At 50.5% G+C, this 18,596-nt stretch overlaps 1 protein-coding gene across 6 annotated transcripts in view; it reads right to left on the bottom strand.

Moving 5' to 3' along the window:
* PDE1B (phosphodiesterase 1B) overlaps positions 1 to 18,596 on the bottom strand; it is a 164,571-nt gene that overhangs the window by 55,434 nt on the left and 90,541 nt on the right. The window contains exon 1 of one of the 6 annotated variants that reach the window (XM_035101338.2): positions 13,126 to 14,773. The exons of the other annotated variants lie outside the window; for them this stretch is intronic. Coding sequence (XP_034957229.1) covers positions 13,126 to 13,178 — 53 coding nt within the window. The 5' untranslated portion in view covers positions 13,179 to 14,773. Of the gene's footprint in view, positions 1 to 13,125; positions 14,774 to 18,596 lie in introns of those variants that run through there. 6 annotated transcript variants of the gene reach the window in all.

Below are 18,596 nucleotides of genomic sequence, written 5' to 3' on the forward strand. Positions count from 1 at the left end.
AGGAGAGCTCTGCCTCCAGCGGAGAGTCAGGAAGTGGTGTCCGAGGCTCAGGCAGGGTTGTGGAGCCCATGCCTCAGGTGGGACAGGAAGTTGGACGCACGGGGGGGGAGGCCAATCCCCCCAACTCCCGAATTGCGACGCAAACGTAGGGGGAAGAGGTTGGGTCTGCCAAAGTTGTGGTGCTGGAAGAAAACGCGCCAATCGCCATTCGGGAGTTCTGACACCTCACCTTAAGGATGCATTTCTACTGCTCTGAACACTGTAAATAATCAGCACTTAATAAAAGCCTTAAAAGACCATGCTGGAGTCGTTACTCTAGAGTAGCCACACCAGGCCCTCTGACAGCAACTCCCGAATCTTTTTTTTGGCTACTTTGGAGTGCAGCGATGAGCGCTCAAGAGGCTGAGCATTGGAGGCTGGAGGCCGAAGCAGCGAAGCAGGAGCTGCAGAACCTCACAGCGCACGCACAGCAGCAATTGCATGCCGCTCAGGAGGAAGCGAGAGGGGCGCAGGAGGAACTGAACAAGCTGGTGGACCAGGTGAGGACAAAAGAGGAGACTGAGAAACAGCTAAGGGTGATGGTATTAGACCTGCAGAAAAAGTTGGAAGAGGAGAAAGCCGCTAGAGGTGGGGGGGCACCCCAGCCGCAGCTAGTCCAAGTGAGAAGGGGACAGAGCCTAGTCACCAAGTTCAGCGGAGACCCGAGGGAGTACCTCGGATTCGAGACAGAAATAAATTATGCGCTGGAATTGCATGCAGCAGAATTCCCAGATGACGCGCACAGAGTCTACTTTATCATAGAGCATTTGACGGGGGCCGCCCGGGAATGGGTAAGACCGCTCATCGCGCAAAAAAATCCTTGCATGAAGAACGCAACTTTATTTCTAGAAGCTTTAAAATTAATGTACGCTAGCGACAGTGAAATGGAGGCCACTAAACAGGAGCTTCATGACTTAACACAAGGAAAATCGACAGTTAGGGACTACTGGGCGAAATTCACCATGCTGGTGCACAAACTGGGGTGGGATCTGAACAGTGAGCCAGTGAAATCAGCCTTCTACCTGGGTTTGCATGCAGACGTTAAGGATGAGCTGGCAAGAGGTCCTAGACCGCAGACTATGGATCAGTTAAGCAAAGCGGCGCTAGCGGTGGGGGTGAGACAGGAATCCAGATGGTACGACAAACAAGCGACGCGCGCAGCAAAACCTTGGTTCCCACGCTCTCAGGACAGACCACATCACCAAACCCCACCCCAGGGACCGCCCCCAGACCCGCCCAGACCAAGCCCAGAGCCGGAACCGATGGAGATCGGGGGAGCGCGCGCGCGGGCTTTTCAAACCCCGGCGGCGCCAAGACGCAAGGAGGGAAGAGGCGGGAATTGCTTTCTCTGCAACTCCCCCCGGCATCGCGTCAGAGACTGCGCACATCGCAGAGAGTGGCAAGGAAAGGCGGGAACGGTTGTACCTTCCCCCACTGACGTAGCACCACAGCAGGGAAACGAGACAGCCTGGCTGCAGGAGACAAGGGGCAGCAGCCAGGCACAGTCAGCAGTGAACAGCCCCAGCCCGCCCACCCGCACAGAGAGGAGCACAGCCAGCCCACCCCTCCCAGAGCAGGAGTGGTTCTAGAAGTCACGCTGACGCTCCCAAATGGCTATCCCCTGACAGTCCTCGCCTTAATTGACAGTGGTGCCTCAGCCAACTTCTTCTCGAGAAACTTTGCAGAAGAGCACCAGATCCAACTTCTGCAGCTGGATTTTCCCCTGCATGTGGCCACCATTGATGGCAGAGAGTTGCTGGGAGGGGCCATCACTCATCAAACCCCCCCCCATGAGAATGACAGTGGGAAGGCACTCAGAGACACTGGCTTTCAACGTCACGACCATCTCAGACCCCCCCATCGTTTTGGGAATGAGCTGGCTGGCGCGCCACGACCCCTCCATAAGTTGGCACCAGAGATGCATCACGTTTGGGTCGGACTTTTGTCTGGAACATTGCATGCAGCACCAACCAGGGGAGGGGCCTCCGATAGCCACGGTGGCCACCATGCACATCAAAGGGGGTGAGGCGATACCCAAGCCGTACTGGGACCTGCAGGAGGTTTTCAGCGAAGCGGAGTCCGACCACCTACCTCCACACAGGCCTTTTGACTGCCAGATCAACCTGGTGCCTGGGGCAACTATACCCCCAGCCAAGCTGTACGCCATGTCAGACCAGGAACTGGAGGATCTACGCGCTTTCATCGACAAGAACCTCAAGCGGGGGTTCATCAGAGAAAGCAAGGCAGCAGGGGGCAGCCCGGTCTTCTGGGTGGACAAGAAAGACACGCAACAGCGCCGTCTGGTGGTGGATTTTAGACGGCTGAATTCGGTGACAGAGCCAGTGGCTTTCCCCATGCCCAGAGTGGATGATCTCCTGACAGCGGCACGCAGGGGCAAGGTTTTCACCAAGCTAGACCTGAGGGGGGCGTACAACTTGATCAGGATCCGGGAGGGCGATGAATGGAAAACCACGATGTTCACGCCTCTGGGCTCTTTTGAATATCTGGTGATGCCCTTCGGGTTGCAAGGGGGCTCAGCCTGCTTCCAGGCCTTCATGCACCACGTCCTGGGGTCCCTCCTCTTCAAGAACTGCTTGGTCTTTCTGGATGACATCCTTATCTATTCCAATGACCCAGTGCAGCATGTGAAGGATGTCAGGGAGGTGTTGCAGCGCCTGAAGGACAACCACCTGTATGTGAAGCTGGAGAAGTGCAAGTTTCACACCAAGGAGGTGGACTTCCTGGGCTACAAGCTGTCAGACAAGGGGCTGGCGATGGACAAGGACAAAGTGCAGACCATCCTGGACTGGCACAGCCCCAGGACGCGCAAAGATGCCCAACGCCTACTAGGCTTCGCTAACTTCTACAGGAAGTTCATCAAGAACTTCTCTCGTGTCACGGCTCCCATCACCGACTGCCTGAGAGGCAAGCAGAAGTTCAGGTGGACACCAGAGGCACAAGCAGCGTTCGAAAGCCTCAAGAGGGTGTTCGCTTCAGACCAACACCTGTTCCACGTGGTGCAGGATGCGCCCCTACGCCTGGAGACAGATGCTTCTGATAAAGCTGTGGGAGCGATTCTGTTGCAACTGGACGCCAACAGAGAGTGGAGACCCTGTGCCTTCTTCTCCAGGAAGCTGACCCAGCCTGAACGCAACTACACAGTGTTTGATAGGGAACTTCTCGCGATCCACGCTGCGTTCCAGCACTGGCGACACTTCCTGGTGGGCGCCAAGCACCCCATCCAGGTGTGCACAGACCACAAGAACCTGGAGTTCTGGAGAACGGCCAGGGTGCTCAACCAGCGGCAGATACGGTGGGCAGAGTTCTTCTCGAACTTCAACTTCTCCATCCACTACATCCCGGGGGAGCAGAACGTCAGGGCGGATGCCCTCTCCCGCAAGCCAGAGTACATGGAGGAGGAGTTGCCACCAGCACCCAGGCACATTTTCCCCCCATCAGCATGGTCCTGCGGAGCAGCAGTGGTGAGCGAGGCAGAACTCACAGCACTGACGGCAGCTGGTGAATTTGCCACCCGCATCTTCAGAGACCTGAGAGGGGGGAGGGAGCAGGCCAAAGACTTTGAGGAAAGGAGGGGTTTGCTTTTTTACAAGGAAGCGTACAAGAAGGGGGCAGATCGCCACAGGCGGCCGGGAGAGGTCATCAGGGTGGGGGACAAGGTTTGGTTATCCTCGGAAGGTCTTCCCACCAGGGGGCGATGCAAAAAGTTAGCACCCAGGAGGCTGGGCCCCTTCACGGTCACGCAACAGGTCAACCCGGTAGCCTTCAGGCTAGCACTGCCGGAGGACATGAGAGTGCACCCAGTGTTTCATAGATCACTGCTGTCGCCGTACAGGGAAAGTACCAGGTTCAGGGACAGCGATCAACCTCCAGAGGGAGGGGGGGAGACGGGAAACGCCCGACAGCTCAATGAGGCAACTGAGATTTTAGACTCAAGGAGAGGGGTGAGAGGGCTGGAGTACCTGATAGCATGGGAGGACACTCCGCCATCCCACAATGAGTGGATACCGGCCACGGAAGTACCTGAGGAATTTTTAGTGGAAGAGTTCCACGCCCTGTTCCCCCACAGGCCCAAGCCCTGGCACATGGAAAGGGAGGGAGAGGGGGAGGAGCAGGAGGAAGGGATAGCAGGCAGCAGCTCCCCATGGAGATGGGAAGCGGAATTTGAGGACACGGAAGAAGAGGTGTGGGTTTCACCGAGGTCGACGACGTCAGAGGCAGGAGAGGACTGGCAGAACATTTTTACTCCCACCAGCTCTGATGCCACTGACTTCTTGGGATTTCCGTCTTCTCAGGGGGAAGGAGAGAGATCGCAGGATTGGGGGGAAATTTTTACACCCACAGGCTCGGATGCCACGGACTTCTTGGGATTTCACTCGTCCCCAGCAAGCAGAGAGCCACTAGGGAGGGGGAGAGAGGAGCCTGGGAGGGGGGTGGATGTGAGGGACAAGGGATACAGGGAAGTCCCTCCCATCTTAAGTTCCAGCCCATCACCAAGCGCTGGAGAGAGTAAGGAGAGCTCTGCCTCCAGCGGAGAGTCAGGAAGTGGTGTCCGAGGCTCAGGCAGGGTTGTGGAGCCCATGCCTCAGGTGGGACAGGAAGTTGGACGCACGGGGGGGGGGGAGGCCAACCCCCCCAACTCCCGAATTGCGACGCAAACGTAGGGGGAAGAGGTTGGGTCTGCCAAAGTTGTGGTGCTGGAAGAAAACGCGCCAATCGCCATTCGGGAGTTCTGACACCTCACCTTAAGGATGCATTTCTACTGCTCTGAACACTGTAAATAATCAGCACTTAATAAAAGCCTTAAAAGACCATGCTGGAGTCGTTACTCTAGAGTAGCCACACCAGGCCCTCTGACATATATATATATATATATATATATATATATATATATATATATATAAAATAAATGTTCATAAATGTACCAAGCAAATATGTACATAGATATATAAACCACGTCTGAAGCAGCACAGGAAGACAGTCCTGAAACCATTTTTACTCCCAAACTGACTAAATGTTTCTCCACAAGGAGGGAGAGGATGAGGGAACCTCCCCACTGTCTTAGGAATTAAGTGATTACCATCTCAAAGGAATGGTCAGACTACCAGAAAAGGCAATCAGATAAGGCAATCAGGTAACTTGCCAGACAGGAGATAACGCATTCAGATTTCTGTTGTAGACCACCTTTTCTATTAGGTAGGTATGACGTATCTGGGGTGTGTGGTCATGGGCTACACCCCTTCTGTGATGTATGTATGATGTTTCTGGGGGTGGTCTGGAGTTTGAGGGTGGGCAATTTTAAAAGTCTGTATAAGGGCAGGCACACTTTTGCTCTGGGTCCTCCTCCTCTCTCCTGTGTGTGAGGGGAGCACCCAGTTACAACAGCTTTAATAAGGATCAGGCTTACTAGCTGCTTTGCTTCTCAATATTCTCTGGTTGGTCTCTGTTATTTTCTCCTACCAAAGGAGAACCTACAAAAGGACTCTATAAGGGCTCTTGTGTACCCCATAAGGGAATAAGGGCAGATTTTGTTTACAAGTAAACAATAAGGTGGTCAACTTGGCCATTGCTTTTACTGTATATACATGCATAGGTAAAGGTAAAGGGGCCCCTGACCATTAAGTCCAGTCGATACCGACTCTGGGGTTGCGCGCTCATTTCGTGTTATTGGCCGAGGGAGCCGGCATACAGCTTCCAGGTCATGTGGCCAGCATGACAAAGCCACTTCTGGTGAACCAGAGCAGCACACAGAAATGCCGTTTACCTTCCCTATTTATCCACTTGTACTTTGACGTGCTTTTGAACGGCTAGGTTGGCAGGAGTAGGGACCGAGCAATGGGAGCTCACCCCATCGCAGGGATTCGAACCGCCAACCTTCTGATCAGCAAGCCCTAGGCTCTGCGGTTTAACCCACAGCGCCACCTGCGTCCCTATGACATGCATAGTCATAGCTTACTATATAATATTCTTACCCCCAAAAAAGTTGCCATGCTGCAGTTTGTGTGGTCACCACTAGGCGGCCACACAAACTGCAGCATGACAACATTGGACACAGCAACTGAGTGGAGCAGGAAGGGCAGCAGTAGAAGCAAGCAGGCGAGCAGAGCAAGCAGGTTTGAAATGGCTCATCAGGCCTTCCCATGTTCCCCGTAGTCATTGTGGCTGCCACACACCAGCCCACTTGCTGCTAATAATAATAATAATAATAATAATAATAATAATAATTTATTATTTGTACCCCGCCCATCTGGCTGGGTTTCCCCAGCCACTCTGGGTGGCTTCCAACAAAAATAAAAATACATTAAAATGTCACACATTAAAAACTTCCCTAAACAGGGCTTATTTGCTCACGGGGCCAGCTCTAGGTAGACCCCCGGTGGCGCGGTGCGCCAGGGCGCCGGGTCAGCAGGCAGGGCGCTGCACGGAAACCATGCTGCACACTGCGAGGCTGGGGGCACCGGAGCGATCTCCGCCCCTCAGCGCCAGGGTGGCCGACCTGCTCGAGACTGCCCTGTTTGCTCAAATGTGTGCATAACAAGGTGAGGCAAGCCTGGGGTCCGAGCAAGCATGCGGCCTGGCTGAGGGAGAAAGTGAATTGGTGAGTGGTTCAATGGCATGAGCAAGTGGGCAACTGGGCGGGCAGCACAGGCAAGTCTTCATGCGCTCCCCACCACTGTCACCTCACCACAGGTTGAAGTCTTTCTCCCCTTAATGTGCTGCTGGCAGAAGGAAGGATACGTTTCAAATGGCGCACTTCATTTGGGCAGCACCAGAGGGAGAAGGAAAGAAAGTCTTGTCTCCTCTTCATTCCTCTCTCCTCTGTGAACTGTTGGGGGAGGTGGGGGAGGGGTAGCTTTGGGAATTGGAGGGGAGGAGGTTAAAGGAGTTTGAGTGGGTAAGGGCTGAAGGGTGTGAGAGTAAAAGAGGGTGGAAAGGGAAGTGGGGTGAGCACAGCAAGCAGGGCTGGCAGCGTATCTGATGGATAAGACTGGCCTTTTAAGGCTGCTATGAGGACAATCTTCTTCAAGAGCCCTATAAGGCAAGTTGCTATAATTGTTTTATTATTAGTTGCTGCTGTTGTTGTTGATGATGATGATGATTTCTTACCCACCCTTCACCATAAGGTGCAAGGGTACGTTACAGCTACAGTGGACGCTCGGGTTGCGAACGTGATCCATGCGGGAGGCACGTTCACAACCCGCAGCCCCACGTCTGCGCACGCACGGGTCGCAATTTGACACTTCTGCGCATGCGCAAAGTGTGATTTAGTGTTTCTGTGCATGCGTGAGCACCAAAACCCAGAAGTAACCCATTCGGGTACTTCCGGTTTTGGCACGGGACGCAACCTGAAAAAACGCAACCTGAAGCGTCTGTAACCCGAGGTATGACTGTATTTGAAAATGCGATGTCCAAAACAAATTAAAACAAATTACAGTCATAAGGATAGAATTCCTCTAAAACAGGCATAGACAAACTCGGCCCTCCAGATGTTTTGGGACTACAATTCCTATCATCCCTGACCACTGTGTCCTGTTAGCTAGGGATCATGGGAGTTGTAGTCCCAACACATCTGGAGGGCCAGGTTTTCCTATGCCTGCTCTAAAAGATGAAGGTGCCAAACGCACTGGCAGGGGTGGGGGAATTCTACACTTCCTGTATTATCACCCTGGGTCCCTAAATGCAGCGGAAGACAGAGTAGAAAAAATTGTGAGGCTCTAAGAAACATCCTGCCTCTCCCCTGAACCATAAAAACTGGATCAGGATCAGTGTGTGTGTGTGTGTGTGTGTGTGTGTGTGTGATCGCACACTTCCCTCCTGCTGCTGAGGAATATCAGTAGCAGATGGCAGCTACACACAGGCACAAGCCATGAAGGATGGAGAAATTGTGCAAGCTGCAGTTGAAAGCAAAGCCACGTTCTCCTCAGCGTACCTCCCCTTTGGGCCCAGATTTGCCTCCCCACCTCTCCTCTCATTTCTAGGGACCCCAGTTATGGAGAAGAGAAGCAAAGGTGACCCTCAAACCCACTGCAAGGTCTCAAGTTGGAAACATCACTGTGCAACTTACTTTCCCTCCCAGTAGCGTTACTAGGTAACTGCAGAAAGTTGACTTGCAGCATTTTAGCGCATGTGAGCGATGGCAGAGAGTTTCCTTTGTGTTTGTAATGAGCTGTTCGTTCCGCCCCACACCCACCAGGGTCCCTACACTTGTCACACTCTGGTGGCAGGCACCTTGTGTGGGCACCAGTCCTGATCGTGATCAGCCACATTGTGCGAGTAGAACGCTAAACAGCATGTTAGTTGAGGGGACAGGAGCTGCTGCCTCGCAACCGTCTTGCAAGCTGCTTTAACTCTGCTCAGCACTGATATGCCATTCAGCTTCCCTTAGGAAGGGAAGGAAGTTTCCAGACAAGAATTAGCACCCATATCCTTCCACACCAGGAGTTCTGGTTGAAGAAACTCCCCGCAAGAGCACCCAAGGCCTAGAAGATGCAGCCACAAGGCCAGGACTTGGGGGAAGGCGTGTGTAGCAACACTCAGCAGATTGAGCCGGGCTGGGTGGGTGAAAGGGCAGGGGGGGCAGCGCAGGGTTGGGCCACCAGTGGGGTTGGGGGAGGAGTTCAGTTCACGTTCAAAGGCACACTCACCTAATCTGCAGTTTCCGAAACAATGTACAAACCAGAACACAGCTATCCTTCAACTTTCGCATGTAGAAGCAATTGCTTCCGCAAATTTTTGCACTTCTTAGCAGAATGTGTATAAAAATACACACACTAGGGTAAAATAGACATCAAAGGCATAGCACATGAAGGTACATTAGGGGAAATTGCAAAAATGTCTGTAATGGGGAAAATGGCACAAAATCATAGAATCATAGGGTCGGAAAGGACCCCAAGAGTAATCTAATCCAACCCCCTGCAATGCAAGAATCTCAACTAGATCATACATCACAGGTGGCCATCCAGCCTCTGTTTATAAACCTCCAAGGAAGGCAAGTCCACCACCTCTCAAGGGAGACTGTTCTACTGTTCATTGTTAAACAGCTCTTACCATCAAAACGTTCTTTCTGATGTTTAGTCAGAATCTCCTTTCTTGTAACTTGAAGCCATTGGTTTGAGGCCTCCCCTCCAGAGCAGCCCTTGAGATATTTGAAGGCGGCTATCATATCTCCTCCCAGGCGTCTCTTTCCCAGGTTTAACATACCCAATTCCCTCCATCATTCCTCACAAGGTTTGGTTACCAGATCATCTTGGTCACCCTCCTCTGTACATGTTCCAGCTTGTCAATATTCTTAAATTGTGGTGCTCAGAACTGGACACAGAAGTCCAGGTGTGGTCTGACCAAAGCAGTATAGAGCAAGACTTATAAGTCACTTGATTGGGACACTAGACTTCTGTTGATGCAGACTATATATAATATGGTATGTAAAAACATGTGTATATATATGGAGAAATTCACACTGTAATGCTGATTATTTTACGCTGGATTTTGTTAAAACAAACTGCAAACTTATGCAGCAATGTGGAGAATGAAAGCAATATTTGAAAAATACGAAACTCCGAGAAACCAAAACACATTTTTCCACATCCCTACAATGACCTTACGACACCATGGCATAGTCACTGTCTTGATTTATATGGTACGAGCAAAAGGTTTTTTTCCAACGCAGCCAGAGCTGATCTGGCCCAGTCAAGAAAAGAACTCTGAAAACTTGATCACACTTAAGGAAAACAGAAGATTGCCTTGCTGTCCCCAATTTAAGAGGCACATTGTTCAAAGTTTTTTTTTAATTTTTTTTAAATCTACTTTAAAGAGTTAAATACTCAGGAAAGAAAAAGATTCAAAGGGAGGGGCCTGTTCCCCTCTTGGTCACCCATTCAGGCAAAGTCAAGGCGATGCAGTTCTGGAAAGAAGGGCCTCGTTCTAAATTAGATGCATCTGCCCTGAGTGACATTGCCACTGATGGGAATAGTGATGTCAATATTTCCAGGAAGAAGAAGAAATAGTTGGGGGGGGGAATTAATAATGCTGCTGAAGCAGAACTCAATTAGGTCACAAAGAAGGAATAAACAAAGCAAGCAGGGGGGGGGCAAACACCACTTTTGCACTGAAAGAGTGCCCCCACAGTATCTGGTATTCCAGGGTAACCTCATTCCATTGATTCCCCACTCCATCTGTGCCAGAGGAGAACCTGTGGCCCTACAGATGTTGTTGGACTCCAGCTTGCATCAGCCCCAGCCAGAATGGCCCCCTGGGTGCCAAGCTAAGCCAACAGAAGGGGGTCAGCAATGTCAGGCATCCACCAAGGCCTACGCCCTAGCAGGGAAACCTTTGCTTACTGCCTACCCTGCCCCAAGTCCCCTGGCTGTGATCTTCCTACGATTCTATTGTTCTCCCCCCCCCCTTTGCCTGATTACTGCGCTCTGGAAGCACACAAGCAGGGACAGCAGCAAGGTGGAGAAGGAACAGCAGCCTCCCCTTGCCCTTCTGAGCAGTGGTGTCAGGGCCAGCCCTACGGCTAGGCTGGGTGGCGCAGGGCGCCAGGGTGCCCTCCCGCTAGGGGGGGCGCCGTGCAGCTGCGCTGCACGCTAAGCCCACCCACCTGCCATGCAGCAGCGCCTGCAGCCGTGCTGCACCCATCCACCCACCCACCACGCAGCAGTGCCCAGCAGCCACACTGCGCGCTGAGCCCGCCCGCCGCGCTGGGAAACAGAACGGGGGGCGCCAGAGGGATCCGCCGCACCAGGGCGCCAGGGATGCTTAAGACGACCCTGAGTGGTGCGGAGGGAGAGCACAGAGGATCTCACTGGGTGACCCTGAGGCAGCCATGGGGGGGGGGGAGCGCATTGGTAGAGTGCATGCATTCCATGCAAATGGCCTCAGGTCCAATTGACTGCATCTCCAGGTAGGGCTGGGAGAGTCTCCTGCCTGACATCTTGGACAGCAGCTTTCAGAAAGCACTGGATCAATGGTCTCACTCTGTTCACGGCAGTTTCATACATTCCTCAACCTAACCTACCCACAGGGGCATTATGAGGATAAATGGAGCAGGGAGAACCTTGAGCAACTTGGAGGGAATGTGGAGTATCAACATTAACAGAATATAACATAGAAATGCTCCCAATTTGCTTTCCTTGTGTTCTGCTCCAGTGTCCCAGAGTAGTGTAGTGGCTAGAATCATAGAACAGTAGAGTTGGAAGGGACCAGGAGGGCATTCTAGCCCATCCCTTGCAGGAAACCTTTGCCCAACGTGGGGTTTGAACCCACCACCCTGAGATGAGCTACCATCTGCATTTGACTAAGCTGTGGGAGGACAGGGTTTGAATCCCAAATAATAGTAATAATTAATAATTTTACTATTTATATGCTGCCCATCTGACTGGGTTTCCCCAGACATTCTGGGCGGCTCCCAACAAAATATTAAAGCGACAATAAAACTTCAAACATTAAAAACTTCCTTGCACAGGACTGCCTTCAGATGTCTTCTAAAAGTCAGATACCGTAGTTGTTTATTTATTTGACATCTGATGGGAGGGCATTCCACAAGGAGGGTGCCACTGCCAAGAAGGCCCTCGGAGCTGGATCTCAGTGTCCAGGCTGAACAATAGGGGTGGAGACACTCCTTCAGGTATACTAGGCTGGGGCCATTTAGGGCTTTAAAGGTCAGCACCAACCCTTTGAATTGTGATCAGAAACATACTGGGAGCCAGTGTAGATCTCTCAGGACTGGTGTTATATGGTCCTGGTGGCTGCTCCCAGTCACCAGTCTAGCTGCTGCATTCTGGATTATGTGCAGTTTCTGAGTCGCCTTCAAAGGTAGCCCCAGGTGGAGCACATTGCAGTAGTCCAAGCAGGAGAAAACCAGAGCATGCACCAATGGTGAGACAGTGTATCAGCCATCACACCAGATGTGATGCACACTGGGTGACTTTGGACCAGTCACTGTGGATGTCTAATCTAACCTAACCCACAGGGGGCGACAGAGGATGAGATGGTTGGACTGTGTTCTCGAAGCTACCAACATGAGTCTGACCAAACTATGGGAAGCAGTGGAAGAGAGACAGGAGTGCCTGGTGTGCTCTGGTCCATGGGGTCACGAAGAGTTGGGCACGACTAAACGACTAAACAACAACAAACCTAACCCACAGGGTTGTTGTTAGGATAAATAGAGTTGGGGGGGGGAGCACTAAGCTCCTTGGAGAAAAGGTGGAATATAAAACAGTGGTGCAGCAATAAAATTTCTAGCACATTTGCAAAGGTAAGCAGGGTCTGGTCTGGTTGGGGGCCTGGGTACTGGGATTCATGCATTCCAGAGAGTTGGACTAACTCTACAATTCCATGATTCTATGAAATGTAGAAAATTGTTAATTAAGTGGCTAGGCAGTGGCGACAGTGTCATGGAGGTGGACTCATTCAGGAAGAGCCCCACACTGAATACATCTTCCCCAAGAGCCCCTAAAATCTGGTGTAGACAATGCGCCTGCTCGGCTTACAAACAATGAAACTGCTGGTCTTTAAGGTATCACAGCCTTCTTTATTTTTCCCTCAAGTGCTATAGAATTTACTAACCGTCCCTAAGGCCCTTTTCAAAAGAAGAGGAAGGAAGAGGAGGAACATAAACCGTATAAAATAACTTTGAGCTCACCGTTAGTGGGTTTTCCATCTTGAAAAGGCAGCCTGGCTGAAACCTAGAAGCAGCCAAACAAACCCCCAGGCACAGGGGCACTTTCTAGTCCAGCTTTACAACAACTCAGAACTTCTACAGCACAAGCCTGTACCTGTCTGCTCAGAAGTAAACCCCACTGAGTTCAGTGGGACAAACTCCTAGGTAATCCTAGCCCCACTTACCTGGGTGCAAACTGAGTAGACAGAGGGTACTGGTATTCAGCTAAGTCTTTACTCTGAGCAAACCCACTGAAATTAATGGACATGGCTAAGTCAGCTCCATTCATTGCAATGGATTTGCTCAACTGAAAAACTGAGTTGAATGCCACCACGCTTAGGACTGCACGGCAAGTCTGTGCAGGATTGCAGCCTCAGCCCAGGAAAACGACCACTCCCTGTTCTTACCTGAGGATGGGGCTGTGCATATGGGCCCGCTGGACTTGAAGAACCTCTGCCATGAGCAGGGAGGTACTGAGGACCTTCACTGTCCACAAGAGCCTTCAGGGTCCACCCTGTCAGTCCAGGAGGGCTTCAGCGCCGCCAGCCAGGGCCTAGTCCACTGTTTATTTTCTAAAAACATCCCAATATTTCTTCTTTCTTCACCACAGCAAAGGGGTTGTGTCCCCCCCCCCTTACTTAAATCCTGGGTTGCTGCACAGGATGCAACCTGCGGTAGGGTTGAGTTGCGGTTGGGAGGGGGCACAAGGTAGAAAAGGTTCACAACCGCTAGCAAAGGCAAAAAAGGAAACACACAAAAGCCATTTAAGGCAACCAGAGAGAGGGGGAATACGCGCTTTGATAGATCCAGGCTGGCTTCAGCTGCTGGCTTGGCAGACTATCGGACACAACCACTGACTATTTTTGCCTATAAAAAGCCATTTATCATTTATATCACAGGAACATCTATTGGCAGCCAGCAGAGGCCAATGGGGTTGGGCAGGCTGCTCCCTAGGGGTGATGGGGGCGAGCAGGGAATGCGTGGAAACGGCCTGTTTGTTTTGGAAGGGGGGGAGAGGATGTTCAAAAATGCAAATGAAGCTTTGCCTAAAATGACTAGCAGCCCAAGAAGCAACTTCCGCTCTTTTAGGACATTGAAATGCAGCAGGTTGATTAAATGCAGGTTTGCAGGTTGCAAAACTAGTCAGAATTTCATCTTTGCATTCAATTGCTGGAACACAAAATATAAAACAGGTGTGTCCAGTGATTTCATTGTTCCTTTAAAAAAAGGGAACAGAACAGTCTGCACATGGTTGGAAGCACTTGGCACTAAGGTAATTTTTTTTGTGGTTGGGGGGCGGACAATACCCTATTTCTCCCAAAGGACCAGAGACAGTGAAATTTTGAAAACAAGACTGTGGAGAACAAGAGCTCCCAGAATTTTCTACATGTTTACTTTTCTACATGTTCACGTATCAGCTTACCTCTGCACATTCAGCATCCAACTCCTTCTGAGAACGTTTTGCCAATCTGTTTGCTTACCTATTTTTCCCTCTCCCACCCTCCAAGGAGCTCAGAGTGACAAACACGCTTCTCCTCCCGCATTTTACACTCACAACAAGCCGGTGAGATAGGTTAGACTGGGGGACACTGACTGGCCCACATTCATCTGCTAAGCTTTGTGGCAGAGCAGAGATTTGAACCCTAGCCTTCCAACACCTGATCCATTCTGCCACCGTGTCTGGGTAACCCTCTCTTACCCAGCTCTTACCCACCGCCAAAAATGCCCTCCATGGTGCAATGAGGCATCTATTGGCTACAACAGAAGGTTTCTTTCAACCCTGATTTCAGTGAAAGGAGGGGCAAGGAGGGGACGAGACCCTGTGAACACCAGAAAACACCTCTGGGGGCACATGTGTGGTGGTACATTGGCCTCCCGTGTTGAGCAGCAATAGGCCTTGCAAGGCTGCAGTATAAATCAGAGGTGCTGGCTGTACTGTGAAATCCCAGAGTGCCAATTCTAGAAACTTCCTTTTCTTTCCATCCACTCTCAAGGGAACTTCCCTTGCAGCATCCCACTGGGGGGGGGGGTGACAACAAGCGGAGCCCCAGAGGCAGGTCCGGCCCCACCAATGAGTTGGAGTGAAGCAGGGTAATGACAGCGGCTTCCTGCGACATCTCACGACAGTTCTCAGAACTCTTGTGAGAGTTCCACAAGATCTCATGAGATCTTTCTGGAAGTCACTGCTGCTGTGCAACCCTAGTAGACAAGGCTTCAGTGGGGGGAGAAGGCAGCTTCCCATTTCGCCTCAGGAAACATGAATCTAAAGTGCATTTTACATCTCACGATCCCTCACCCACCCAGGCACTGGCCCAGACACTTGAGGCAACTTCTTAGTTGGTGCACCACAATTCACATGGCACAAATAGCTCCGTCCTCTTCACCGCTCCCTGCCCCCCAGCATCTGGTGGTTGAAGTGATTGCCTCCTCCGCCTAAAGATAGAATGTTGTTGTTTAGTCGTGTCACTTCATGACCCCATGGACCGGAGCACGCCAGGCACTCCTGTATTCCCCTGCCTCCCGCAGCTTGGTCAAACTCATGTTTGTAGCTTCGAGAACACTGTCCAACCATCTCGTCCTCTGTCGTCCCCTTCTCCTTGTGCCCTCAATCTTTCCCAGCATCAGGGTCTTTTCCAGGGAGTCTTCTCTTCTCATGAGGTGGCCAAAGTACTGGAGCCTCAGCTTCAGGATCTGTCCTTCAGGGCTGATTTCCTTCAGAATGGATAGGTTTGATCTTCTTGCAGTCCGTGGGACTCTCAAGAGTCTCCTCCAGCACCATAATTCAAAAGCATCAATTCTTTGGCGATCAGCCTTCTTTATGGTCCAGCTCTCACTTCCATACATCACTACTGGGGAAAACCATAGCTTTAACTATACGGACCTTTGTCGGCAAGGTGATGTCTCTGCTTTTTAAGATGCTGTCTAGGTTTGTCATTGCTTTTCTCCCAAGAAGCAGGTGTATTTTAATTTAATTAATTAAAATTTAATTTAATTTTAATAGACTCATAGAATTGTAGATTTGGAAGGAACCCCAAGCATCATCTAGTCCAACCCTGTGCAATGCAGGGATCTCAGCTAAAACATCAGTGACAGGTGGCCATCCAACCTCTGCTTTAAAACCTTCAAGGAAGGAGAGTCCACAACTTCCTGAGGGAGACCATTCCACTGCTGAACAGCTCTTACTGTCAGAAAGTTCTTCCTGATGTTTTGTATGAGTCTCCTTTCTTGTAACTTGAAGCCATTGGTTTGAGTCCTATACTCTGAAGCAGGAGAAAACAAGTTTACTTCATCTTCCATGTGACAACCCTTGAGGTATTTGAAGTTGGCCATCATATCTCCTCTCCTCTTTTCCAGCTAACCATACCCAGCCTTCAAAAGTATTGGTTTCCAGACCCTTGATCATCTTGGTTGCCCTCCCCCACACATGTTCCAGCTTGCCTGTTACCCACTACCATGTGCTACAAGGTTGGGGTGTGGGTGGATTTTTAAGGGGAAAGTTGCACATGAATATCCTTCCCCATCCCCAGCTGCATTTGTAAGAGGAAATGCCTAACCATTTTTCACTTCCTCTTTCTCACACACGTCATGATGAGTCAAAATGGTCTGGGTCCCTCTTCGAGCTGTCACTGCATTTCCCCTAGGAAACCACATTTTGGAACATGAGTTCATTAGCAGCAATGAATGGGTGCTAATTGCAAATGCAACAGTATTAAGTTTGGCAGTTTCAAGTTTATGGGGTTGTATTCAGTGTAGTGGAAAGCTGGATGTTCTGCCAGGGCAATAATTTCTCCTTGTGTGGCAGAATGTTTCTCTTCCCCCCCCCCTCCTCCTACTGTGCCCTCCCTAAATCTGTTCTGGGATTTCTCCCAACATTCTGGAACAGATTTGGGAACAGGGCAGGGCAGGGGGGGGAATCACCTTGTGCTTCTGCAAAACGTTAGATGAACACTTCCCTTCGCTTTGTTTACCAAATACAATTAAAATAAATGAGAGCCAAATTAGATCAATTTCTATGCATTCAGGAAATTTTCTGGTGCAAACTGGAGGGGGGGAATCAATTCAAATGTTTGCACAGAAACATTTTTCAATTTGAAGTATTGCGGAAAACCCATACCACTGCAGTCTAGTTTGAGAGATTTCAGAAACATATTCCTTTCACCCCACATTGCCTCTCTGTGCTCTTCTGAGGTTACATGAGTGAAGGAGTCCTTTGATATCACCAGAATCATCTCTATCCTCTCTGCCTCCACCTGCTCAAAGCACCCCTCTCCTCCACCCAGTTTCCTCATAGCAGCCCTCTCTCTTCCTGCATTCAAGAGGTGGCTCCACCTGGTAGGGGGCTCGTGTGTGCTGGTTCCACCTCCAATAATCCCCTCCCAACCTTTTGCACTATGAGCATGAAGGCCTACAGGGAGATTCTAACTGGATTCAGGTGAATGCAGTAAAAATCCCCGTTTCAATTTGGAACTGATATGTGTACAATTCTCAGTCATGGAGAGGATTCTCGCCACATTCACGTCAATGTGGCAAGAATGCTCCTTCAGATCTTCATGCTCAACTTGTGAAAGGTCGAGGGGAGGGGCAAAATCACACCAGGATAGGGGTAGTGATGGCATGCATACCCCCACAATGACTCTCAGGGTCCCAACTCTAAAATTCTATGGCTCTATTTCAGTGTTTCTCAACCAGTGTGCCTCCAGATGTTTTGGGACTACAACTCCCATCATTCCGGACCACTGGTCTTGCTAGCTAGGGATGATGGGAGTTGTAGTCCCAAAACATCTGGAGGCACACTGGTTGAGAAACACTGCTCTATTTAGCTGAGATTCCTGCATTGCAGGGGGTTGTACTAGATGACCCTCAGGGTCCTTCCAACTCTAAAATTCCCTCTGCCCATTTTGACACCTGAGAGGGTCTGTAGGGAAGGAGGCTATCTCACAGATATTGGGGGTGTGAGTTGCTTCGGGCTTTAAACACAAATGCAAGTGCCTTGACCTGGGTCCAGAAACGAAGCAGCAACCAACACGTCTCCTTTAAAACAGGAGTTACATGGGTTCTAAATGAAACCTCAGCCCGTAATCTGACTTCTGCATTTTGGATTAGTTGAGGCTTCTGGGCAGCCCCCCCACAGAGCGCATTGCAATAATCCAGCCTGGAAGTTCTGCCTTGTTGAGGAGTGGAGGTTTGACAGTGTCCATGCAAGAGAAGTTTGTTACCACTTTAGGGCTTTCAGCACTAATGCAGCAGCCTGAACTGGGGCCAGAAACATACTGGCATCCAATGAGGAAGAGGGATGGGGGAGAAGCCCTGCTGGATCAGGCCAAGGGAAAATCTAGCCCAGCATCTGCTTTCTGCCTGTGGTCAGCCAGATCCTCTAGGACAGTGTTTCCCAACCTTGTGCCTCCAGCTGTTTTCGGACTACAATTCCCATCATTCCTGACCACTGGTCTTGCTAGCTAGGGATGATGGGAGTTGTAGTCCCAAAACATCTGGAGGCACAAGGTTGGGAAACACTGCTCTAGGAAGCCCACAAGCAGCATGTGATGATGTCATCCCTCACCTCATTTGCCCCCTGCATCTGATATTTAGATACAGTCAACTTCCAGCTTATGCAAATTTAACTTGTGTGAATTCAGTTTTATGCTCTTGGATGAAAAAAAATTAAAAGGGGGGGGCAAGCATCTGGCAGGGAAACTTTTGTAATCCCACCTGCCATTGCACACAGCTTGGGAAAGCATTTGGAGATGCAGAGAACGTACATTTTGACTATACGTGATTTTGGCTTTATGCACTATCCCAGGAACTTAACCTCCACAGAAACTGAGAGTCAACTGTATATTCTGCATCCGATACTGGTGGTTATAAACTGCCATCATGT

Source organism: Zootoca vivipara, chromosome 2, assembly GCF_963506605.1.
Source record: "Zootoca vivipara chromosome 2, rZooViv1.1, whole genome shotgun sequence".
Classification (NCBI taxonomy): Eukaryota; Metazoa; Chordata; class Lepidosauria; order Squamata; family Lacertidae; genus Zootoca; species Zootoca vivipara.